Source organism: Numida meleagris, chromosome 2 (genome assembly GCF_002078875.1).
Source record: "Numida meleagris isolate 19003 breed g44 Domestic line chromosome 2, NumMel1.0, whole genome shotgun sequence".
NCBI classification, from domain to species: Eukaryota; Metazoa; Chordata; class Aves; order Galliformes; family Numididae; genus Numida; species Numida meleagris.
The window spans coordinates 136,587,798-136,613,610 of record NC_034410.1 but is presented as its reverse complement, the minus strand read 5'-3'; the positions used below and the strand labels follow the sequence as shown (position 1 = coordinate 136,613,610).

Genomic DNA, 25,813 nt, shown 5'->3' with positions numbered 1-25,813 from the left:
AGAGGCTGGTGTTTTGATTAGAGTTGTGGTAGCCACAATGCCAAAACTACGTACCTGATGAGCACATTGTCCTCACTTTATATAACATTACAGTGCTATGAAACATCACACTTAGCCCTACTGGATATTACAATAGAGGCCTCATCACTTTAGCAATTAACAATAGGACAACAGAGAGCTTTTTAAATGGAAATAAAACTCTGTAAACTGCTTTATGTTCTTTTGGGACTGGCTTCATTCCAATGCCACCAACACATGCTCTGCAGCTGAGAAAAGGCTATACCAAAGTGTTATTTTCTGGTATGTACTCATCTTGTGACTCTGCAGAATTTCTCCACCAAATCTGATTCTCCAGATAATAAAGAACAAAAGTTCCAGAGCCCCCTGCTCTTCACAGTGTTCAGCAACTGGCAGAAAAAAAATGGTTGCATTTTCCATTTCCTCTCCTTTGGGAGAGGCTGTGGTACCCAAGAAAGGAGATTGTATTTGGTGGGAAGAAAAGACTTGAATTCTTCCATCCATCTGAACACAGCCACATTTTTAGAAAATTCTGATCACCTGCACTAGAAATCCAGAGCCCCAGACTCTGAGTTGCCTAAACTTGGGCATGCACTTATGGGCCCAGAATGACCTGGGTCTCCCACATTTATGTCAGTGGATGCCTCAGATACCCTGAGCCATTTCAGATGGAAATGGGCCCATGTGTTTAAACGTTAAACCCAACCACCAAAACCAAATCACCTGACTCTCTTGATCATCCTAACCATAAACCCCAAATTCCATGTAACCCTAGCAGTTTTATGTATGAGCTTTTAGTTCAAAAACATGAAGATCACCTCTACAATTTTACTATCCTATGGGATATCAAATAGAAACAAAATTTCCAAATTACTTTCTCCTCAGTAACCTAAAGCAAGTTGAGCATTACACATCAAATTTGGTATGTAGTAGAGCTACATAGGTCTCAAGCAGTAATGAATTTGGTGGTTTCATAAGAGGTAGGAACAATTCAACTCTCTCTCAACGCCAGAACTTAACCTGAAATTCTCAGAGCTCATGAATCCTTTCATGGAATTTATTAAGAAAATTATATGTCCATGAAATCACTTACATGGAAGTTGGAGCTTTCTTGTCTATTACCCCCTCTGTGAGAAGTTGAGGGAATTGCTTTTTCAGTGTACCCATGCCATACATTTTGATACAAATGTGGAAAATTCCAGGCAATTTCATAATGCCTACAGTAGAAGCCTTATTGGTCTTTCTGCTTATTTAATTAGTGAGTAGCTTAATCTCCAAACCAGACATTTGCTATTTTTTTTTTTCTGTTCATTTATGATTCTAAAACACATAGTTTATTTAAAATATTGGATATCCCATTAAGAACTGATTAATGCTAAAAATATTCAATGATGAGACCAGTAAAATTCCAGCACAAGGTGACAGCCATGAAGTCAGAAATTAATATTCGTTTGGCTGGCCAAACTGTTTTAGATAGCACTGAAGGGAAAAAAAATGCAGCATTTTACATAAATTTGAGAAGCAGAGACCTTTAATGAGAGAAATTTGGTTAATATTGCCCAAAGCAAATAGCAGATTTGTAGAATTATTCATTCTTTTTCAAAAATTCTTTAAATTCTCATGAAGGGAAAACTAAAAGTCCTGAAGTCTCTCATAGCAGATAATAACCCAGCATGTACAAAAATCTGCAATTTCTTAATGAGGAGAGGCAGCTATCTTTCTGTCAAAAGTTGTTTCCACTTTTTAATTTATTCATTAGCTACAGAAACAAAAATTCTGCTACGATATATTCCTATATTTCCCTATTTGTTTTGTTCCACGACATCTTATTTAATCTGGCTGAATCACCAATCACAAGAAAGGATGAAAAAGCATTTCTTAACTCTAGGGAAGCCAGAAACCCAATAGATCTAGGTTCAAATTTCCCCACCTGGTCCTTCTATCTGTAAACTTGCCAGTGCCTGGCCTTCTACACATAAAGATACCACCTAGTCTTGGTATACACCAATATCAGGGATTGTTCTACCTACCAAAGTAACAAAGAAAAGACTACTTTTTATTGGCATCCATAAAATGAATTAAACATTTACAATTCTGTTCATAAACAAGAAGAATTCTTTTGAATGTATTTACCTTCTCTCTCTCTCTCTCTTTTTTTTTTTTTTTAAGAGGACTATTCCATTCTTCTTTTGCTACTACCTGCTGTTTAAGTCTACATCTATAACTATTAGCTCTCGAAAGTGTTTTGGGAAACTATTTCTGTCTTGACCACATGTCAGTATTTTTGATGTGTTATGGCAATTTGATAGATGCTTCTTGTGATCAGGGTACGGACCCTAAACCAGAGACAGCACTGAAGGAGTTGCACTCTTCCTTACAGCTTTCCAAAGTATAACTGGCATTAAAAATCACCAGAAGTTCAAGAGCCCATGAAGCCAAGATCAGAAGATAGTGAAAAATTGGATATAGACCATCCACTGCAGTGAAGCCTGGCAAATTTACTATCATGAAAGACGAAATCAAAGATGCACAAAGACCTCTTTGAAAGCCTTAATTCCACACAGTCATTTTAATGCTGTTAGGGTTTATTAATTAGTCCCACACTATGAGAAGAGAGGAATCAAACTTGTGTATGATGAGGCTTTAAAACACAGATCCTCACCTGTTCCCACCTGTGATTAGTGGCCTTTCCGGATATGTGGTGGAGGCCAGGGGTACTCCAAGCTTATGACACATTTCATCATCCCTATCATGTAGTAGGCTTTCTTCCACTTCTCCATCACGTGCCTTCTTTTTCCCTCCAGCTCCTGCTGACACTCCATCAGTAACTTTACCAAAGTTACCTAGAGACACAGGATTACAAGTGAGGAGATGACTAGCAAGGAGGTGGTAAACCTGAAGAGGTTTAAAAAAAGAAGATTCATACTAGTGAAATATCTTTGTCCCTCCACTCTTTTCATTATCTGCTCTGACCATACCGAAGCATAGAAAGGTCCTGACTGGTTATGTCCATCCCAATGTCTGTTCAGACTCCAGAACCATGCTTTCTTACCAGCTCTACCTAATAGGCATCTAGAATACCAATCTCCATCACTGAGTGATCCTCTGCCTGCTTCCCCCAGGAAGACAAGAATTTTCTTTTGAAATTCTTTTACTAATGAAATTCAGAAGCAAAATCAATACTGTTGCTAATATTTCTAGACCCAGGACCCTGAGTGTGTTTGACTTAAATAGTAACTGTATGTTTCCTTTGCAACATACGGATGATAATTACAAAGCCTGATCTCAGAAGAGTAATAGCTCATTTTCAGCCAAGCAATTTTTGCTAAGTAGGGCTGCAAAGGGACCTTTAGTAAGAACAACACCCTGAGGCCACGGCCTCATGCTTGATGCTAGACAACACTGCCCATAATACAATCATCTTCTCTGATAATATTTTTCCTTAAAGGGCAGTTATGAGCACTGGGAAAAATGTGAATCCATCAAAGGTGAAATTACAGCTTAGAGACAGGCAGAACACATTCTTTGAAGGAGAAGGATGTGCTGAGTCACCCCACACAATATCCCCATCTGGATTCTAGATTCAGCCCTTCATGTAAATAAAGACGATTTGCCAAATTTGGATTCAAATTTCAACTGCACAGATAGCTGGCAGATGTTCATGTCCTGAGTTCAGAGCCAGACTCATCTTTAGTATTAACTCCAACAAGAATACAAAAATCAGTATCACTTCTCAACCAATTATAAAAATGAGTTTCTTGTCATTCCTAGCTTTGCTTCCTGCAAAGTTTCAGCATGAATCAATACCACTCATTGATAGCTCTGTTTGTCAGAGCAATCTCTCCCTGCACAATTATCATACAATCGTAGAATTGCTCTGGTTGGAAAAGACCTTCAAGATCATCAACTCCAACCACAACCTAACCATACTACCCTAACTCTAACAACCCACCACTAAATCATGTCCCTGAGCACCACATCCAAATGGTTTTTAAACACATTCAGTGATGGTGACTCAACCACCTCCCTGGGGAGCCTGTTCCAGTGCTTAACAACCCTTTCTGTAAAGAAGTTTTTCCTGATATCCAACCTAAACCTCCCCTAGTGCAGCTTGAGGCCATCTCCCCTTGTCCTGTCACCAGTGAGAAGAGACCAGCCCCACTCTCACCTTTCAGGTATTTGAAGAGAGCAATAACGTCTCCCCTCAGCCTCTTCTTCCCCAGACTAAACAGCCCCAGTTTCTGTAGTTGCTCCTCGTAGGGCATATTCTCCAAGCCCTTCACAAGCCTTGCTGCCTTTCTTTGGACCTGCTCCAGCACCTCAATGTCCTTTCTGTATTGAGGTGCCCAAAACTGACCACAGCACTCGAGGTGGGGCCTCACCAGTGTCCAGTATGGGGGCAGGATTACCTCCCTAGCTCTGCTCACCACACCATTCCTGATCCAAGCCAGGATGCCATTGGCCTTCTTGGCCATCTGGGCACACTGCTGGCTCATATTCAGCCAACAGACCATCAGCACACCAAGGTCCCTTTCTGTCAGGCAGCTTTGCAGCCACTCCTCCCCAAGCCTTTAGGGTTGCCTGTGGTTGTTGTGACCAAAATGCAGGACCTGACACTTGGCCCTGTTGAAACTCATACAGTTTACCTTGGCCCACTGATGCAGTCTATCCAGGTCCCTCTGTAAAGCCTTTCTACACTCTGGCAGATCAACATGCCCTTCCAACTTGGTGTCGTCTGCATACTTACTGAGGGTGCACTCAATCCCCTCATCAAGATCATTGATAGAAGTGTTGAATAGGAGTGGCCCCAGTATTGAGCCCTTGGGGACATTGCTCGTGACTGGGTGGCAGCTGGATTTAACGCCACTGACCACAGCTCTTTGGGCTCGACCATCCAGCCAGTGTTTCATCCAGCAGAGCATATGCCTATCCAAACCATGGGCAGCCAGCTTCTTCATGAGGATGTTGTGGGGGACAGTGTAAAAGGCCTTACTGAAGTCCAGGTAGACCACATCGACAGCCTTACCTTCATCCACGAAGCGGGCCACCTTGTCATAGAACAAAATCAGGTTTGTCAAGCAGGATCTACTATTCATAAATCCATGCTGACTGGGCCTGCTCCCCTGGTTGACCTTTAATTGATCCATGATGGCTCCCAAGACTATCCCTCCCATAATCTTTCCTAACACCAAGGTGAGACTGATAGGTCTATAGCTACCAGGATCATCTTTCCGGCCCTTTTTGAAGATGAGAATCACATTTGCCAGTTTCCAATCCACCGGGACATTCCTGGTTAGCCAGGACTCTTGAAGGATGATGGAGAGTGGCTTGGCAACCACATCCGCCAACTCCCTCAGCACTCTAGGGTGCAATCCATCTGGCCCCGAATTCTTATCCTTATGGCTGAGCACACCAAGGTACACAAGCACAAAGATGGCAAGTATGAGGGTGGTACAGACTCTAAGTCTGGAATGAGCATGGTGCTACCCATGGAAATGATGATCAGGGTTTAATTCCAACTTGGAAGCCTTGTTCTGAAGGTGAAGCTTAAGACACAGCAGTTTGTAGCACACAGTATCCACATGCAGGTGAGACATCCTCTCTTCTTTAGAGAACAGACATTATCTAGAGTGTCTAGAGACACCTACCAACGGAAACCTCAAAGGTTATTGGCTTGTCCCCAACCTTCCTGTCAATCATTGTGGCTTCAAAAAATGTCCCAAAGAGGAGGAATTCTTCAAGTTTCTCTCCATAGATCTATTGGAGGAGAAGGAGGCAGAAAAAAAGACATTTATTTTACTTTCTATTCTTTATTTGCAGCACAGAGACTTTACAAGTATCCAGCAGCTGTGTTACTGTCATAGATCTATCAGTCTGAGATTGTCAGTGATTATATAATGAGAAGTAATACAACTCCACTCTCACTGGAAAAAGAGGAAAACATGTATGACTTTGATGTATCAACAGTGTCCAGCAATATCAGCTGTTCGCATAAAAATCATTACCTCTCCCTGCATATCCTTCTTCACTAGTAGACTCTTAATTTCATTTCCACATAGACTTAAACCACTATTCCATCTACATGCTTCTGGCAGTTCAAGGGCACTTTTTGCTGCTTGCCCAGCTCTGTTCCCCAGGAATGACTTTAACCTACTGCCCTTGTTTTGTATAACCTTGCTCAGGAACAATCAACTCCCAGTGAGACTAGTAATACTTGAAGAGTTCTTGCATCCGCACTTTATTAGATGCTAGCCATGAATGAAAGCTTACTGAAATCCAGCAGCCATTGATTTATTTATCCTGCTGTGCTCTAAGCTACAGACACAAGGGTGAGCACTCATTGGGCGGTATGCAGTTCTCTGCTGTTTGCCTTCCCTAGCATCACAGCACAGAAACCAGTAACTCTGTTGTCAGCTTTTCACAGAAAGTGAAAGCACAGGACCCAAACAATCTTGGCACAGCAGCACATCCTGAAAAGTGTCACTACCTGTGGAGTTTTGAGACTCACTTTGGTTCTGTATAAACTCATTCAAGACCCATTCAAGGAAAGACAGTTGAGACCTCCAGTGCTCTTGGAGTATTAACAAAGCAAGCAATTAACCTCAAACCAAAACTAAGCTCAGATGAACTGAATTTTATGGCTTGAGTTCTCCCAGGTTCATATACTGACTGCCACAATCTCCCCGATACAAACACTACTGATCTCCTCATATGAATATCAGTGCACTGAAGCCCATCAGGCAAGATTAGAATGAAGATCTTTCTGCAACAGAGTGAGAAAATGATTAAAAAATCATCCATGTATGAATATTAGTTTCCCTGCCTTTTGCAAAGCAGAAATAGCTTCTGACGTAGCCCATGATCTCTTCTTTTTGAAAACAACCCTCTGCTATACACAGCAAAAGGGCATATGTTTCCAACAAAAGAATTAACTGCATTTCAAATCAAACATAAGTCCACAAGCAGACTGCAGCTCCAGAGTAGCTTTAGCTCCTCTGCACCTTGATTATTTTCAGTATGAACCTAGAGCACAATGTGTCGAGTAAAGCTGAGGCTCAGAGACTATGACACACACATTTACCTCCCATTACAAAGAAAGCAAATTACAAATGTTTAATGTCTTTCTGCTGTTGTAATCAGTCAGCAAAGTTCATCTGTGGGGCCAGGTAATTTGCCTCTGTTGTCTCAGAGGCTCTAAGAGACATTTTCCACCTTATTTGTAATCTCTCCTTTTCCTGTTTTTCTTTTCAGAGAGTTGTAATTCCATTACTTTGTCTATTGTAGCATGAAATATAGCTGAAACAAAAGAATATCTAGCAGCACTGCATTATGTTGCTACTTTTTACTCACTCCATACTGGAAATTGAGGCACAGTTGCCAGAAATAAATCCTTATTACTACTAGTAATATTTATTTGTGCTACAGCATGATTTGCTCCTCTACCTGGAGTATTTAGCTAGTAGTTAAAGCCACATTGCCTGAGCCCCTTACAGTAATGGATTTCTTCTATATAGAAGAAAATCTATTTGAAAATAAATTTCTTCTCATGTCATTGCTATTACAGTCTTCTGAGAAGAAAAAAGGGACAAAGACTATTTAAAGCTAGATGGGTATATAAAGCAATACCAGGGCCCAGACTTGCACACTGGCCTGTAATTATCCATACCATTTCTCGGCCAACACACTCCTTGACTTGTTCCAGCCAGCACTCTTGCAAACAGTGATGGCGCACTGCCCAGGGAAGAGCACTTGTCAAGGCAAGTCTTCAAGACCAGAGAACCATTTATCTTGTTCTATTTACTCGTAGAGATGGAATCAGGTCTACTAAAGTACACAAAGGCCTTAGGCATGGAGGTGGGGCTCCCATGACAAAAGCCATAATTTTGATCAGTAGCATGTTGACATGGGAAGAGAATTGGTTATAAGGATATTTTTCTTCCAAATTATTGGGTAAAAATAGAACTTTAATATGTACAGTGTGCTGTTGCTCCCAGACCATGATGTGATGGAGCAAAGAATCAGGTATTGGCTCAGCACCTGAGCCCACACTTCTTGCCACAAACGCACTACCTTCTGCAAGCAACACTGCACATATCTTTCTATGATGCAAATCTGTACAACAAGAAGAGTTCCTCAGTTTACATCAGTTAACATCAGTTGAAGCTTAGACAATCCAAAGCTGCATTGACAATGCAGGGTTAGAGGAGGAAACTAAAACATGCAGCCATCTAGGCTGTATTTCTTTGCACCTGCAGAAATTTTACATTAGTGATTCCCTACTTCAGTCGACAACAGTTATGAGTGCAGGATATCAGACTTAATAATTACCAACCATTCCCTTGGCTCTCTATTATTTAGCAGGTGTTACCTAATATGTTTCTAATAGGAATACATAGATACAGACAGTGCAGAAGGACTAACAGGACAGAAGATAATTTTATGGAAACTGTATCCTAAGCAATACTTTATGTGAGTTTCAGATACATATTAATGTTCCATTTGAATTGTTTTATTATCAGAAGATAGCAAGACTATGACTATGGGGGCATCAAGATGGGAGCATACAACAGCAGTACTACATGATCTAGATCAAATACATGAATCAATGCCATCCTGAGAACCTTAGGGGTACATGCCAATTGATCTCTTAATATGATACCAACCTCTGAAGGCACATCAAATGGCTCAACTTCCACTTCAGTTGAGTTCGTCTTATCTGAAGGAGAAGCTGACTTTCCATCCTCTCCTACTTTGTCAGTTTTGTCTTTTCCTTTGGCTGCTTTGGAGTCTTTATCTTTAGATGGCAACTTGATATCCTTGATGATCCTTGAAAATTTTGACTCACGCGCTCCTCCTGAAAGTATCTCCACAGCAATCTCAATGAAGAGACGCCCTCTGAAGGAGGCCCCTTCTCCAAAACCTTCATTAAGCTCCTGGTGGTCGTCCATGAGGCTGTTATTCCTGGCTGAGCCATAGAGATTGATCCAGGCAGGCCCAAAGGTAGGCAAGAACCCTGTGGATAAAGCACATTTTATGAGACTTCCATTAGGCGTTAGCACACACTCCTGGCAGTCTGTTCAATGAAGCTTGCCTCTTGTGCTCCAAAAGCCAAGCCTGGGTCCATTTCTATGCAGGTAAGGACCAATTCATATAGATCATTGTTTTGCACAGCAAATCTTAGGCACTGAATAGCCTCTGTTAATACTCAACCAGGGTCTCTGGCACTCTGAAGTTCTTTATCAGAAGCTATTCATGCTTCACGTGCTGGGAACATAGGACCTATCAAACTTCTTGGAAAAAAATGCCTTGCTCCCAAAGGCTGAGGACTGGCACATGGTGGGAGAGAATTTCTCACCTTGTCCAGACTGTTCACAGGCCCATGTAATTTCTCACCTTATATAATTTATCTTATGTTTTTTGTTCAAGGACTCAGATACAGATTTGAATTGCTAAGTATAACTGACCATATACCACACTGTGATAACACACTATAAATTAGGCCGGAGACATATGCTCAAACATCAGTGAAAAGATTCTAGGCAGTGAGCTTCACATACAAGAGGGTTTACATATTTGCTTATGGTACCTCTTTGAGCTGTGGTAGCACCCAGCTGAGTGCTAACAAAACACATATCTCTTCCTGGATAGACCAGAAACACAAGCCTGCTCTGCCTATGGAATGCAGTTTGTGCTTTCATTGGCAAAGAGATACTAGTACAAACTGTAAACTTACATCAGTTATCCCTCACAGTCTGGAGACAATTCTTGCCACTCAAAGAAGGTACCAATTACTGCAGCAGCCTTACAATAAGAAAGGCAGTAGCACACTACCATACACCAAACACAATGCAATATAACTTTGAATTAAACAAAAGAGAAGGACTTTTAGAATCAAAAAAAACCATGGATGTTTACTTGAACACTGGGAATCTCTAAAATGGGAATAGTCAGTGCTCAGATCTCAAACAAATGGATTTTACTGTAGGGGCATATTCTGGAACAGCCTTTTCCCCTTTACCTTTGTCACCATCTTGTTCATTTGATATTTTCTTCAAGTCAATGAAGTGGGTGGCTAAGGCCACATCATTCATGCTGCCTTCGTCCCAGACCTGGATTTTGACTCTTCGGCAGAGTGGAGGGAACATTTCCTTGAAGATAATCTGTTCGTGCCATACAGGATCTGCACAGTTTTTCTGCACAGTTGTCCGACCCTGAAATGAAAGTCCAGCATATGCAATTCGGCAGGTATTAGACTCTGGAGAACAGCAATGAGTACAGCAGAAATTGCACTCAGCAACATTTCACCAGTTAATTTTTGAGCACAAATATCCTGTGCTGAAAGTATTTCTGCTTTTTCTATTAGCTCGCTTATTTTTTTCCTCAGTATCTAATAAAAGACGACATTATGGCTTAAGAATTCTCACCTGCACACAGCAGAGCTTAGAATAAAATCTGATTCAGAGAATTATAGAATCTTTTCAGTTAGAAGGGACCTTTAAAGGCCATGTAGTCCAACTCCCCTGGAATGAACAGGGACATCTACAGCTGGATCAGGTTGCTCAGAGCCTGGTCCAGACTGACCTTGAATGTCTCCAGGGATGGGGGGCATCCACCAGCTCTCCAGGCAACCTGTTCCAGTGTCTCACTACCCTTATTATAAAAAATTCTTCCTTTTGTACAGTCTAAATCTCCCCTCTTTTAGTTTGAAACCATTTCCCCTCATCTTGTCACAGCAGACACTGCTAAAGAGTCTGTCCCCTGCTTTCTTACAGCCCCCCTTTAGATACTGAAAGGCCACTATCAAGTCTCCCTGGAGCCTTCTCTTCTCCAGATTGAACAGCCCCAGCTCTCTCAGCCTGTCCTCGTAGAGAAGGCATTCCATCCCTCAGATCGTTTTTGTGGCCTTCCTCTGGACGTGCTCCAACAGGTCTGTATCTCTCCTGTACTGAGGACTCCACATTTGGACGCAGTACTCCAGGTGAGGTCTCACCAGCGCAGAGCAGAGGGGCAGGATCACCTCCCTCAATCTGCTAGCTATGCTTCTGTTGATGCAGCCCAGGATACAGTTGGCCTTCTCTGCTACAGGGGCGCATTTCTGGCTCATGTCCAGTACCAGTACCCCCAGGTCCTCTTCAGCAGAGCTGCGGTCTATCTTCTCATCTCCCAGCTTGTACTGATAGTGGGGGTTGCCACGACCCAGGTGAAAGACCTTCACTTGGATTTGCTGAACCTCATGAGGTTCTCTTGGGCGCACTGCTTGAGCCTGTCTAAGCCTCTCTGGATGGCATCTCCATCCCTTGAGTGTGTCTACTGCACCTCACAGCTTGATGTCATCGGCAAACTTGCAGAGGGTGCACTTGATCCCACTGTCAATGTCATTGCTGAAGATATTAAAGAACACTGGTCCCAGTACTAACCCCTGAGGGACACCACTCCTCACCAATCTCCATCCAGACACTGAGCCATTGACCACCACTCTCTGGGTATGATCTTGCAACTAGTTCTTCATCCATCAGTCCACACATCAAATTCCTATCTTTCCCATTTAGAGAGAATGATGTTACGGGGGACCATGTCAAAGGCCTTGCTGAAGTCCAGACAAATGACATCTGTGGCTCTTCTCTTGTCCACCAACATGGTTACATCCTCATAAAAAGCAGCAAGGTTGGCCAGGCAGGACCTGCCCTTGTTCAAGCCATGCTGATTATCCCATATCACCCACCCACACTTCCATGTGCCCTAGCATAGCTTCCAGGAGGATAAGCACCATGATCTTCCCCAGCACTGAGGTGAGGAGAGACAAACAAGTCAGTAGTTCCCTTAGGTCATCTTTTCTACCCTTCTTTGCCTTTTTTCCAGTCACCAAGGACTTCATCTGACCACCATGAGTTTTCAAATATCATCAAGAATGGCTTGGTGAATACATCAGCCAATTCCCTCAGGACTCTGGGATGCATCTCATTGAGACCCACAGAATTCTGGATGTTCAGGTTCTCAGGTGGTCACAAACCCGATTTTCGGTCACAGAAGGAGGGGCATTGCTCCCCTGGTTCCCATCTTCTATAGTTTGTAGAGCAGTCAGTCACCAGTGAAAACTGACACAAAAAAGTTGTTGAATACCTCAGTCTTCTTCCAGGTATGCCCTTCTGGACTTTCCTTTTCTTAATTCTTCCTTTCCTTAATTCTTAATTCTTTCTCTTCCCTTCCTTTTCCTAATTCTTCAGGACCCTTATGCATAAAACATATCTGTGAAACCAGACTTTGATGTTTCTGCTACAAACTGCACATCTTAAAATGGCTTTTGAAATATCTTGGTAACAGTGATGCTGTGCAGTTTGTTTCATAAATGCTTAAATTCATTACAGCTGCCAGGCTGTATGTACCAATGGAATTACCTTAATCGAGGTAATTTATCTAGTATAAAATACGATTACTGTGGCTCATGCTCTAGGCACACATCCGTGCGCTGTGGATATAGAGACTAGAGCTTCTCCTAGCCTGAAGGAGACGGCAGGACTATACCACAGCAGCCACGGGCCTTCTACTTTCGCATTTGATGAAAACAACTAAGTCTACCTGGGCTAGACCCATATTCAACATGCCAGCATCCAAACTCGCATTGAGACCCATTCCTGCGTTTTCTTCAGATCTCTATTAAGCCTGAGCTAACTACATATTTGACCAATCATTTTAATCCATACTGGTTTCACACTTTTAACACTTCACAATTTGGGTTCGCAGCAAAACATGAACTCAGCACAAAAGGCCTCATTCTCATGTCTAAAAATTGCATAGGATGAACTCTCCTCCTCCTCCTCCTCCTCCCTCTCCCCAGGGCTTCCTTGCACACAATAAGTATTGCTGCTTTCAAATAATTTTCAGTTAGGTTCTTTTGTTATTTAGGTCAATAATCAAAACAAGCTCCTTGACACGGTCCTTCATGGTCTTAACAGGGGAACTGGATCATTGAGCATCCTCTCTGCTCCTCTTTGCCATCAATTCAATCAATCCAGATTGAGCTTACCTTACTGATTTCAATCCTGTTTCATTTTTTTCACTTTAAGGACATCAGAATATAGGACTGACCTAATACCACACTCCATAATTCACTGTTTTGTAACTTGATGTTTTTGTAAAAAATCTGCAGAATTCACTTTCCCCCTACTGCTGCCTGACGCTAACCTACTGCTGTGAGGATGATATTATTTCTTCTGCTGACATCAAGTGTTTCTTTCACTTTGTTCCTGCATAATTTAAGAACTGAAAATTTTCCTTCTGTTGAAAGAAATATGTTTTTTCCCTATTTTACACAACAAAAAGTTAAAGTATGCCAGCTCTATTGCCTGCTTGCTATATAGTTAGAAAGAAAGAAGGCCTACATTTGTGATCAAGAGGATCCCAATTACCATTTGACCTGCAAACATGACCACCACATAGGGATCCACAAGGTCCTTACTGTCGCCTATGAATGCTTTCGTGACATTTGCCATGATGCTAGAGTTCATCTTTGGAAGTCCTTCTGCTTTGTAAATTCTCACATAAAATCTTGCCCATGGTCTTTCAGATGGAAATCCTTTGGGTATCAAGAGATTCCTGAAAGGAAAGAGAAGACACTTCCTTAAAATGGAAAGTGATGTTTTTTTTCCAAAATTGCTACCTCAAGTTAGCTTGCATTCTGAGAATAAACAAAAAAAAAAGGGTATAAATTTGTTTCTGTAATTAAACCACAACGTTTTCTGGTTACTATGAGAAAGTAATACGGCATTATTCAGCAAACATGTCTGTGTGATATATGTGCCTCTAAAAGCACAGAAAACATCATTTGGAGGTGACGTCTGGATGTTATCTTTTTCATCGTCCTGCTCAGAGCAGGTCCAGCTGGATCAGGTTGCTCAGGACTTGATCTGATAAATTCTGAGTATCTCCACCTTTTCTCTCTTGGTCTCTGCTTCATTTGATCACCTTCATGGTATAAAATATGTAAATTTATTTATTTCCACTCTGCAATTCCCTTGTTCTAACTTGCATCCAAAGCCTCTCATTCTACTCTGAAAAGAATCCAGCTCTGTCTTCTCCATTATACAGCTGGAGACAGCAGTAGGATCCCTCTTAACTTGGTTTTCGTAAGGCTCAAATAACCAATCTCCCCAGCTCTCCTTGTAGATCATGCAAACCAGTCTCATATCTTGGTGGCCCTCCATGAACTTGGCCCTACATGTCAGTATTGACTAGAAACATTGCTCTTGTAAAATCTAAAGTATGCTGGCAGCTCGTTACTACCTTGAATCTCTGTATTTTACATGGAGAGCGCACTTGAGCTTATTTAAGAATAAGGAAAATATAATATGCACACATTTGATAAGAAGGAATAGCTTCTCACACTTTTTCTTCTTATTTCACTGCTTTTCAAAAAAAACATTTCAACCGGTTTTAAATCAATGAACCTTCTGTCAAGGATAATCTGGCAGTTAGCCACAGATTCTGGTCAGCTCTATCAGCTACAGGGAAGTGACCATAACAGCTCTTCAGTTTAGTTGAGAGGATTATAAAAACCTCTCTTTGAGTCCATCAGAACAGCCAGGCATATGTTAACTTCTGCTATTACCCCTGTGTTAGCAATGACAGGAGTGAAAAGAGAGCGGAGGACTTTTGAGGCATTTAGCAAAGAAGGATGCAGTAAGAAAGAAACTATAGCAGTACTTTTCAATCTGCTCCTCAGTATCAGCTGTTTTCTGTGTGGCTTGTATCGCGTCGCCTTTCCCAGTCACACTGATGTCACACTTCAGGTATCCCTTGGTTCCTGTCCTAATATCAGCAGGGTCTGTGAGAAGCGCCCACTTGTCACAAAATTGATGGCCTGTAAGATGAACAAACTTAAACACTGAGACAGAGGCTGCAAAATATACAAATCTTGCTCCTTTCCATTTGCTTAAAGGGCACCGCAATCATTTGTGTTTTCAGCCGGATTATGCTGAAGAACTCTTGTTTACCAGAAACATTTGGAGGATCTAAAATGTTGTTTGACCAAAAAGAAAGACAAGAGAATTGATGTGGGTCTCACTGGGAACGAGGTTATTTTCATCAGTGTTCACTAGCACCGATGACTGAAGACCAGGGGAAGGCTGGGTAAGATTTCAGCAGCTGAGCTAAGGCTGAGGCTGAGGCTTTAAGAGTGGCCTGATTTCTGATGAGAACTGTCTGAAGATTCCAGCACTGTCCTGCAGCAAGAGGGCAGCCTGAATGGCTCTGCTGTTTTGCCTTCAGATGCTGTAGCTGAATGACATCTACAGCAAGTGGCCTAAATACATCAATTCCTAAAGAGTAAGAAGAGACCAGGTCATAGAATGACTTAGGTTGGAAAGGACCTTAAAGAAGTCCTTGAGTAACTGTGGAAGAGAATGCTTTGTGGATGGTTGTAAAAACAGGCCAAAAATGAGATAGGTAATCTTTCCTTAACTACAAATTTCAGAAAGCACTGGACATCTCTGAAGATGGCAGTGCAGTCATGGTCACCTCTTTGCCACTTCCTTCTTCTCTCCCCCTTTCTGTCTGGCTCTCCTCTTACCTTGTTCTCTCCTCACAATTTCTTCCACATGCTCTCCTCTCTCCACACCTCCACCCCTTTTATCCCAGCACAAGTGGCAATGAACAAGTAGGTTCAGATTTTGTAAACATTCAGATTCCCACTCTGCCTCCATAAGTAAATGCTGACTCTGATAAGTGCTTCCTAGCAAAGGGCAGATTGTTAAGGGGTTATCAGGGCTGTACTTTTTTCCCTCCAGAGAATCAACTTTGTCTGGTTTTCTGTCATCCACATAGGAAAACAAACCTTCCAAAAACCCAGCTAAGTTTGCCCCTTGGTGTACACCTCAAGCATCTAAGTGGAAAAGCAGCACACCTTCCCCTTCCTTACTCCCAGCTCATTTAACAGATTTTAAAGACAGGAAACCACTTACCTGGCTGAGCATACACTGTCCCCAGATCTACCTTAAAGGAGCCTATCAGCACACTCCCAATCAGTTTATGGTGCATAACCTGTTACAAAAATACAGTGTTACTACCTCTTTTTTTTTCTATCACCATAAGAAAGAGCAATTTAAAGATCACATTTGGCTCAGAGGTAGTGAACAGTGACATTCAGCAGCACATGAAGATGATCACTCATAGCTGCAGCTACAGGGAGCATTTGGAATTTCTTCCCTCATGCCTTGTGCCAATTTAGAAATCAATTCAGTTGCATTCATTTGGAATCACCCAGGTTCATCCCAGGTCCCAAGATTAAATAGATGAGGAATCAGATGGATATGTCTTCAGAGCAGATGTAGTTATATTAGTTATCCCAGTAATCTTAAATAAATCATAATAAGGATAGACACATGGGGCACAGCTGGTTCCACATTAGGCTGCAGAAATTGTATCACTTTTTGTGCAACAGCTGAATTGCCATATGAGCCGAGTACACCCATAGGAGAAAGAATTAAAGTGTTCCTTTGCAACATTTCAACATGTATTAAACGAAGAGATTCAGTCCTGATTTAACCCCCACCATATTAATGAAGTCAGAAAAGTGATGTGGATGTAAATGAGACGGCAAGCAGGCCCCAGTGAGTCTGTCTCCTTAGCCTTCCTGGCAAGTAATGAATTTCATTTAGTTCAATTCAACTCAAAACTGATTAATAACTTTCTTTTGTTGATGATTCCTACATCTCTGTACTTTTGTGTCTGGTTTTCAAATTTGACTGTGTGCTCCATCTCACAGGCAAGGCAGATGCTAGCAACATGTTCTAAGGGAAGACTGGCTCTGGAAATGCATCTCTTAAAGAATATGCCTCTCACTTGAATAGCTTAAAAGTTTGGAATTCACTCCTTGATTGTGGAATACTTTCTGAAAACAGCCTGAGTCATCTAGAAAATCTTGGCTCAACTGCAAATTAGCCTCTGGGTTTAGTTTCACAAAAATGAAATCTAGAATTTGGAGATAAATATTCACACTGCTGATAGCATTTTACAAATTTGAAAGACTTCATACTCTGCCTTTGGACCTGCACATCCCTGAAGGAACATAGGACTTCTGCACTTTTTCACTGGATTGGTCATGTGACTTCATTTTGTGCATTACCACTGTGCCACTGTGATTTTGGGATCGCATTCACCTGCCCTTGGTAAAACTTCACTTCAGCATGGAAGGTGCTGAAATGGGGCAGAAAAATCAAAGGACAAAGGAGAAATTTTATTCAACCCTATGATTAAAGCTTAAACACCAATTGAGCTTTGTATAGGGGAGGCGTCAGTGTGAAGCATGTGCTTCATGCACAGGTGCTGCTTTTCTCTATTGCTAATGCCACCAGATCCCATCACAGTGCTGGAGCCTTGCTCTGACAAGGCTGGACTAAGGTACCCATGGGGGAAGAACCCATGAAAACTGGTGGGTTTCATCTTGCCATCTGACAAAATCATAGTTCTGGGGGAACTACACGGGAACAGGAGCTTGCCCAAACCTACTGATCACACCATGGGGTGGGTAGATGGGGGAAGTAGGATGTAGGCTTCCTGTGGGCAAAGCACTGAAGTTTCTTTATGACTTTGGAAACAAGAGGAAGAGATGTACTTAAGTCTGACATGATGTTGTCTCAGTGCTCTTTGTATTTTCTCTCCAGGTTATGGCAGGGTATTGAAACAGTGTTAGATGTGTAACCCTCACTACTCTGTCTGGAGATTTGCTGTGTGAACCATGATATAATGAGGTGAATGCCCTCTATGGCACTTTCAACTGCTGAGGAGACACCTTACTGCTTCTGTTAAGTGCTCTGTGTTTCTCCTGGTACTTCTTCAAGCATATTTTTTCTATGATAGAGAAGTATGTGAGCACTAAGTTTATAGTAAACACCTCTTGCCTTCCCTGAAGGGAGCATCGCATCTGCATTGCACCTCATTAAAGGTTTGTATCTTTACAGACTTGATTAATTCTAGAGAGGATTGAACAATTTTCTTCAGATTTTCTGAATGAGAACAAGCATGAACAGTGTTAAACTGAGGAGTGTTTCAGTATTGCAGCATAAGGCGCATCTCAGTTTTACTGTAACATTACTACAAGGTTTCTGGAATGTATTGAAAGATATAAAAGGCGAAAAGTATTTCTTCACTACTATGTGCTAGGAAATGGAAAATCTCATTTTCTTCTCAAATTCAGAGTCTGAATGCAGCTGAACTGCTGAACTCAAGCAAAATAGCACGAATCTTTTCTGCTTTCCTTGAGCTTCCAGGTGCAGATGATTTTGTTTGCACAGATTACATGGATTCAGTGTATGAATGATTGCTGATAATGGCAGCTGCCAATCTTTGTTTTTCCTTAAGTTATATTCATGCTAAGCAAGTGTCTTGAAGCTTTCCATCCCCCAAGGTTTCCTTCTCTCCCAACATACATTTCCTCTCTTATTTATTTCTATCTCAACATGTTGCATTCTTTAAAACTGTGCTGTAAAGTAATGAATTTCTGATTTCAGTAGCATAGGTGAGCATTGTACTAGATTAACATTTTCTTTTTAAAATGTCATTTTTAGCTAGGAGGCCTTCTTTAATTTCACCTTCATCAGGTTTATATCAAAATGTTCCCTGAGCCTGATGAAGCTATGCAGATTGACAGCAGTTAATGCTGGCACATTCCCCCACACACCAGCACATTGAGAAAGCTGGCGTATTCCTATCTACCACTGGATATGTGGAAGTATTATCTAAAGAACAACAGATCCAGAAGACTGATTGTACCTTGGAGAAAAAATACTATACATCCCCAAGATGCAGTAGTTCACAAGAGTTGGTGTGTCAGTACTGTCTTGTCTTCAGTGTCAGAAGAACATATGGAGGCCATATACTGTGATGTAATCCTAACAGTGATACAATATCTACTCCCATGCAAAAGAGGAGACAGTGTCAGCCTGTAATTAACTCTGTCCTTGGGGATATGTGAAGGTCAGATCTGCAGATTTCCTGCATAGGTATGAATTTCATGTATTTGAGCTGTGCATGTGATAGAGTGGATCTGAGCTTAGGATTCTGACTGTCAATTTACCACCAGCATTGGGAATCCAGATGTTGAGCTGGTCACTTTTAAATAAATGTTTTTGATTTTTGTAGCTGGGAAAAGTCACTTCATCATCAGCTCTGCAAAGCAGGTATATTCCAAACATCTCTAGAAGGTTTTGCTCACGTGCTTTCCTATAGCTCCTGAGCATAGCCTGACAACTAACACAGCATTTCCTGGTGTACTTCTTGAAATGGACAAGGCACTTTAGGAAAATAAGTGATCTTCCCTAGAACAACAACTCACTGTTCATTTCTCTGGCCAAGTGGTGGGACTTCTGGCAGTAGAAATGGAAAAAAAAAAAAAAAACAACCAAAAAAAAACAGGACATGAAAGGTTCTGGATGCTTTCCTGCTCAACCTACTGTAGGTAAGCTGCTTTCAGCAGGGAGTTGGACTTGGTCTCCAGAGGTCCCTTCCAACTTCTCTGATTCTATGATTCTACAATTCTCTGATTCTATTATCTTGTGATGTTTCTAAGGGGAAGTTTATCCTTCTGTCTCACAGAGTGCCAAGCCAGCAATGTGTGTCCCTGAAAATGCACACCTCATCCTCCTTTATGTTTAGCTTTTGCATTCCTTCAAATCATTGCCAGCTGCCTTTCCTCCTTTTCCTTTCCACTCTCCTTTCTCCTTCCAACACTTCATGTTGCTTTCATAGAACCCATGATACCTAACATTATTTCTCTTTTTAATTACATTAGGAAGAAACGCTTAGAGCCAAAATGACACAGATACTATTATTTACTGAACTGGGCTTTCCTAGGTACTTACAGAGATGTTGATTATTTTGTCAAACAGAAACACTTGTGGTCCAACGAAATCAAACACGAAGTACTGTGGGAGAAGGGGACAGCAGGTCAGAATCATCCTTGAGCTGGTAGCAGCACTGTCACCATTATGGCTTAGCTTTTTGGGTTACCCCACAGAGCCTTGGTGAAAAACTGTGGGAGCTAGAGAGGTGATGGTGGGCATGGCAAAGCCCTTTCCCTGTTCCCAGGACAAAAAGGAAAGCCCAGTCCCCTTTGCTACTGAACGGACATCCCTGCTGAGATATGCAGATGCTACCAACTTGTCCATTCCAGTTCAAGCTACCAAGTGGAGACCTCTCAAAGCCACCAAAGAAAATGTCTTCCCCAAGAGAAAGCACCAACCTCATTGTAGAAGGGAGCATTTGTGCCTTCTTTCACTGTTGTTTGCTTCTTCTCATCACCAATCTCAATTATCACTATGGGGTCGATGTTCTCACCCACCAGCTGCCTGGCCTCAGTGATGGTGATGGCAATCTGTGGGGGACAAGGACACCACACATATTTCCCAGCTCATGTCAAAGGCGTGTGAGGGCTGTCACCACCGCTCACCTGGTAGTTCTGGGTTTTCATCTCCTCTTCATGAATTCTGGGCACCAGCTTTGCCCTGTATCAACCACAAAATAGCTCATTAGGCATCTCTAGGCTAGACCTACTACTTGGACATATGCTGCAAAGAGTTTTTGTCACTAAGCTGTCATTGTTTTTGGCAGGCAGCTTTGTTAGGCTTGATTTCACCAGCAGTCATTCAAGAACTATCAGAGGGAAATGTGTGGCTCCAAGGCTCTGACCTATGATCAGATGGCAGCTGCACTTTGGTCTGAACCATAGCAGCTGTCCATGGGCAAGGGCCATGCACATGGAAAACAAAATAGCCCCCTCCTCTCCTGTTGGAAGCTGGGTACAAGCACTGCTATACTTGTGTCTCTCATTAGCACAAGCAAGGTGCAACTCCAGCCTCCATGCAGAACAGTGCCCAGCTGGTCTTTTTCCTATTGCTTTTCATAGGACATGAAAATAGGATGGCATGTTTCTTATCTAGTTCAAGTGGCAGAATTCAGTACAATCACTCCTTAATTACTATAAAATTTCACACCTGGATTTATATGACATCCCACTTAGATCTCTCTGGCTTTCATGTACTCAGTAATAGGGTAATGCTTTGCATCTGCACAACCCAGAACAGCTATCTGCCATGCATGCGAATGATCGCACCCATTGATCCCATCAAACTTGATTCCTTTCCTCCCCCACATGAAAAAAACCTACATAAAACACCTGATTATAGAGATTGCTGGCCCCTTTGGCTCATTTTCATTAGCAGCAGAGTTCAGGCCCTCTAGTGTCCATTTCAATCTCTCCCTGAACTGGATAGCATCTGGTGACAATCTGTCTTGAGCTGATAATATTTTGCTGACAAGCACATCCACTCTGCCATGTGGAAAGATTGAAGGGATCACTGCTGTCAGTAAATGGATTTTCTGTCAACAGATGTATTGTCCTATGCCAATACCATTCCTGAGAAAGAGGGAAAAGATGTTTTGAGGGACATAACATATGCAGAGGAGAACCTTTTCCTCTCTGGACTTAAGGATCCCAAAGCACTGGACACTGCATTGCTGTTCATCAGGTCTTCCTCTCCCTCTTCTTGCCTTCCAAGAGTGTCATGTTGGAGATTTTCACTTTCATCATGATCACCTGGTGAATAAAAACAGTCAAGAAAATAAACCCTGTCTCTGATTTCTGCCAGCAAAAGCTAACTTGGAGCAGAGCAGTGAATTCATCAGTATGAGGTGCATATTTTATTTATTCAGGTATCACAGAGATCACATTGAGGATTTGTACTGAGTGGCACTGATGACAGCAGCAGGTTCTCTTCTATGCAGAAAATTTATACTACATATAAATTGAGAGTACAGAACTTCTCGTCACACTGTGTGCATTCACAACAGGCACATGCACCAATGGCACCTGACTGCCTCATCTCTCATCTATTAGAAAGATGGTGGGACAGATAATCACCGTTACTTGCATGTATTTGCAGCAGTGAATCTGTCATTCAGTCTAACACCCTCCATTTCCTTCCAAGTGACCAAATTGGAGCCTAGTTTTGAAATCATTTCTCACCTTTACCTGCTGCAGAGATGATGAATGGTAGATCAAGGACAGAAAAAGAGAGTTAAAGAACATGATTCATTGGATCTCTTGTAGACAGCTCTGCTCAAATGAGACAAATTGCTTCCAGAAGTGCCTATTTTTCTGCCTCACTCTCTTGAGTCCCAGTAACTAGCTCAGAGGTACACATCTACATTTGGACAGAGAGCCCTTCCCACAATGCTTTGCTTAGTCCTCCTGGCCCAACAGAAGTTCTGCCAGCATCGTTGCCCACTGCTGCATGTGTTTGTGTTCAGCATCTGCCTTGGAAAGGGACCTGTCCATTTTAGGTGAAAGTTTAGATATTGTTTGCCTGTCATTGGTTCTAATATATACATATAAGCAAGAAATGTTCAATTACTCTGGACTTGAGCTATTTCTGGTCTAGAAGCTGTCAAATGGCACCCACAAAAGTCAAACTGACTTGTTCAGCAATACTCAGAGGCTTAGATAACCTTGTGGAGACATCCTTGCATCAAATGAAAGAAAATACATCCAAGTGTACTTTCTGCAAGTGTTCTGTGGCACTGTATTCCACTTACGAAACTAGACAGAGGTTGCCCCATAGAAGCTGTGGATGACCCATCCCTGGAGGCATTCAAGGCCAGGTTGTACAGGGCCCTGGGCAGCCTGATCTGGTGGGTGGCAACCCTGCCATGGCAGGGGGTTGGAACTGGATAATCTTTAAGGTCCTTTCCAATGTAAGCAATTATATGATTCTATAAAGGATTTTGATAGTGCTTCCCCATCCCTTTGCAAAGGTGTGGTGATTAGAGAAGTACTTAGAAACTGCTGACGGTAGCAAAGGACCATTCACTGTACAGTAAAATTCACTTGGATTTTTAATTATAACATTCATCGGGTCTGAATGTGATCCTTCTGCAGCTGGATTCCACAAGCCCCTGTTCCCAGAAAACCACCAGACAGGTACAGAGACAGGACTTTTACTTGTGCTGGAAGGTGTCCAGACATGAGCCAGCTCCAGCCTGGGTGCCCTAGTGCCCTGTTAGTGCAGCTCTGTGCTTGAGCTGACATACCCAGCCTCTTGATGGAGCATTCTTATATACTTTAAATGTTCTCTGACTGCCCTCTGGCTCTTGTAGAGTCTGCCCAGAACAGGAAGAGCGAGTTATCTCTGTATCCATGTAGACATGACTTGATTTATAGCCCTTGAGTGAAAGGTGTCTGTCCACAGTTTTGCATCTGTAGTACCAAGTCCCCATGACTACTCCCCAAATCCTATTTACTCTAGAGCATACTGTTTGATTAGGGGCTTGTAGTACTCTGTATTGTTTGCTTTGTAGGCTAAAGCAGAAAAATCTTCCCCTCCACCCCACAGCTGGGAACAGGCGTGTGTCAGTGTGACGTCCCGTCTGGGCCGCTCTCTGCAAGATCCATGTTTGTGTTCAGATGTAAACAATTTGCAACACTTTTTTTGCTTTACAGTTCCATTCTCTTGGCACTTTAGTATCTGAATCAATATCCTTTTTTACTCAGTAACCATACATATGTTGCACATAACCAATCAGTAGGAATTATTCCCTTGTGTGGATCCAGCAAATGGTTCAATGAATCACCACGTTCTCTCTCTGCACACTTCTCTGCTAGATCTCCTAAGCCCAAATCCCCAGTTAACGCATGAGAGAGATGGTAATATATGCATCTTTGCTAGTTCCAACTCTTTTGTCTGACAAAACAGTAATGATGTATATGAAGAAGCAGCATAAAGACCCCAATCCATCCAAGGACTCAAAGACAGAATCATTTGAAATAAGCAGTTACATAGGTATGAATGCTTACATGGTAAACTAAAGCAAGTTACTGTGTAGTATATCTTGTAAAGCATGGCATATTTTATAGAGCATAAGATAAATAAACTCTGTCATTACTGAGAAGTTTAATGGTGTTTGGTTTCTCTTCTCCAGAAGCAGAGTTTCCTTGCTGTAAGGACCAGAAGAGAATCTTTCTGTTTAAAGTAATGCCCTTTAGCTAAGTAGTGTTTATGACACAAAATAAGTGTTCCTGTTTCTGCCCAACAGTGAGTCAAGATACACATGGCTGGTTTATGGCACCACTGTAATTCACGGGCTGCACTAAACACTGGGAAGTCCATGTTTTAAGCGTCTCATTAAATTTGAGGCATGAAAATGTAACATAACACCACAGAAAGCAAAGAGCTTGTTGTGGCCAATATGTGAGTTTTCGTGAAGGTGAATGGGAGGACTATGGGGATAGGAGGAAAATGGCAGCGGTAGGAATGCTGGAGAGCATCTCCTTAGCTTGGAAACGAACAGTGTGTTAGAGGGTAAGAAATAAAAGACTCTGCATGTCTCATGGATGCATTTACATCTGTTAAAGATAAAAAACAAAAGCAAAAACAGAGGAAGGAAGCAAACAAAAACCACTCCACCATATATTTAAGAGGAGAATCATTTTATCTATTCAGCCTATCCAGCCACCATTCTGCAGGTTTCTAGAAGAGGTAGATCTTCAGGAGGAATTGTGAAATGATGTTTCCACCTCTAGAACAGAAAAAAACTCTTAAAATCCTGCCATCTGCCTGTTTTTGTTTTACTCTATCAGATACAATAGTCTGAACTTGCAGGATCTGAAGGTGGATTTAATGAAACACTTAATGCAAAAAGCGTAATCTCTCTGTTTACCTAAGAGTGATAAAGAATTTGCTGCCCATTTTATCAACACTAAGGAAGCAACCATAACACACAATTCAAATGAGTTCACATGAAATGAGGTATAATATGATCCCCAGACTCTCTCTCGCCAGTTGCAGTATTGATTTATGAGGCCTTACCTAGCGCATCTTTGTTTGCAATAGTCAACCCTTTCCCGCCTTTTTTCTTCTTCTTCAGCTTCATGCCACCAAACAGCCCCTTTCTGAAAAATTAAAGAAAAGCAATCATTGTAACAGCTTCCAGCCCTTTTCTGTGCTTGACTCTGATTTAACTCAACAACCTGCTGAGAGGGCATTTTGATTTCCAAGTGATATCATTATATTCTGATTTTCCTTTTATTGAAAGCAAACAAGGGAATGCTCTGGTTTCATGCTTCATCTAACTTAGTTTATTTTTTAAATTTGGCAGTGTACAAGCAAGCATGCTGAGAGAGAGACAGAGCTTCTTTTCAAACCAAGACAGCAGGAAGAGACAAAGAAAGGAAGTTCAAGTTTCCAGTTCTACTGACTTGCCCACACATAATTCTCACTCCTGTAACAATACTAGAGACAAAAACTTCCTACGGATTTTAAGTTCCAGTCCAAAAGCAGTTTAGAGTGAATAAAGATAAACATAAAAGCTTTTGTTTAAACTTATTTGGTGTGGATGTGCACAGCACTGGTGGCATACTTACCACAACAACTTTTGCCTTTTATTTAGTTAGTTTAATTCCTACCAGCAGCAAAAGCTACAAGCAGAGCTGGACAAGAGTTCCCCCTCAAGCTGTGTTATGGGGACAGTTCAGCCTAGCACCAACCCCAGCTACCACCGCATGTGGCTTTTCTGCCTCCCACTCTTCCCATAAGAGTTCTTATTCTTTCCACAGTCTATTCCAAGGAATGCTTCCTTGTGTCACGGAGTTATCTCTAGATCTATCTGTGTCCGTGATAGGGGGACAGCAGGCCCACACGCCCACCAGCCCAAAAAAGGGAGGGCAGGGAGGGGGTGTTGATGGGTTATGGGCTGGTTCGGCCCGGTTCTGTGACTAATGGGGCAGGGGACCCACGGACCCACATCCCAG

The 25,813-nt window shown here is 42.0% G+C and overlaps 1 protein-coding gene across 2 annotated transcripts in view; it reads right to left on the bottom strand.

Annotated features, from left to right (window-relative positions):
- FER1L6 (fer-1 like family member 6) overlaps window positions 1-25,813 on the bottom strand; it is a 73,483-nt gene that overhangs the window by 40,275 nt on the left and 7,395 nt on the right. For both annotated transcript variants that reach the window (XM_021388353.1, XM_021388354.1), the window contains exons 2-13: window positions 24,873-24,955; window positions 21,478-21,604; window positions 20,459-20,513; window positions 20,252-20,383; window positions 19,872-19,934; window positions 15,975-16,053; window positions 14,719-14,875; window positions 13,425-13,611; window positions 10,037-10,229; window positions 8,682-9,031; window positions 5,667-5,775; window positions 2,681-2,861 (exon numbers count right to left, since the gene is read on the bottom strand). In XM_021388353.1, coding sequence (XP_021244028.1) covers window positions 2,681-2,861; window positions 5,667-5,775; window positions 8,682-9,031; window positions 10,037-10,229; window positions 13,425-13,611; window positions 14,719-14,875; window positions 15,975-16,053; window positions 19,872-19,934; window positions 20,252-20,383; window positions 20,459-20,513; window positions 21,478-21,604; window positions 24,873-24,955 — 1,716 coding nt within the window. The remainder of the gene's footprint in view (window positions 1-2,680; window positions 2,862-5,666; window positions 5,776-8,681; window positions 9,032-10,036; window positions 10,230-13,424; window positions 13,612-14,718; window positions 14,876-15,974; window positions 16,054-19,871; window positions 19,935-20,251; window positions 20,384-20,458; window positions 20,514-21,477; window positions 21,605-24,872; window positions 24,956-25,813) is intronic.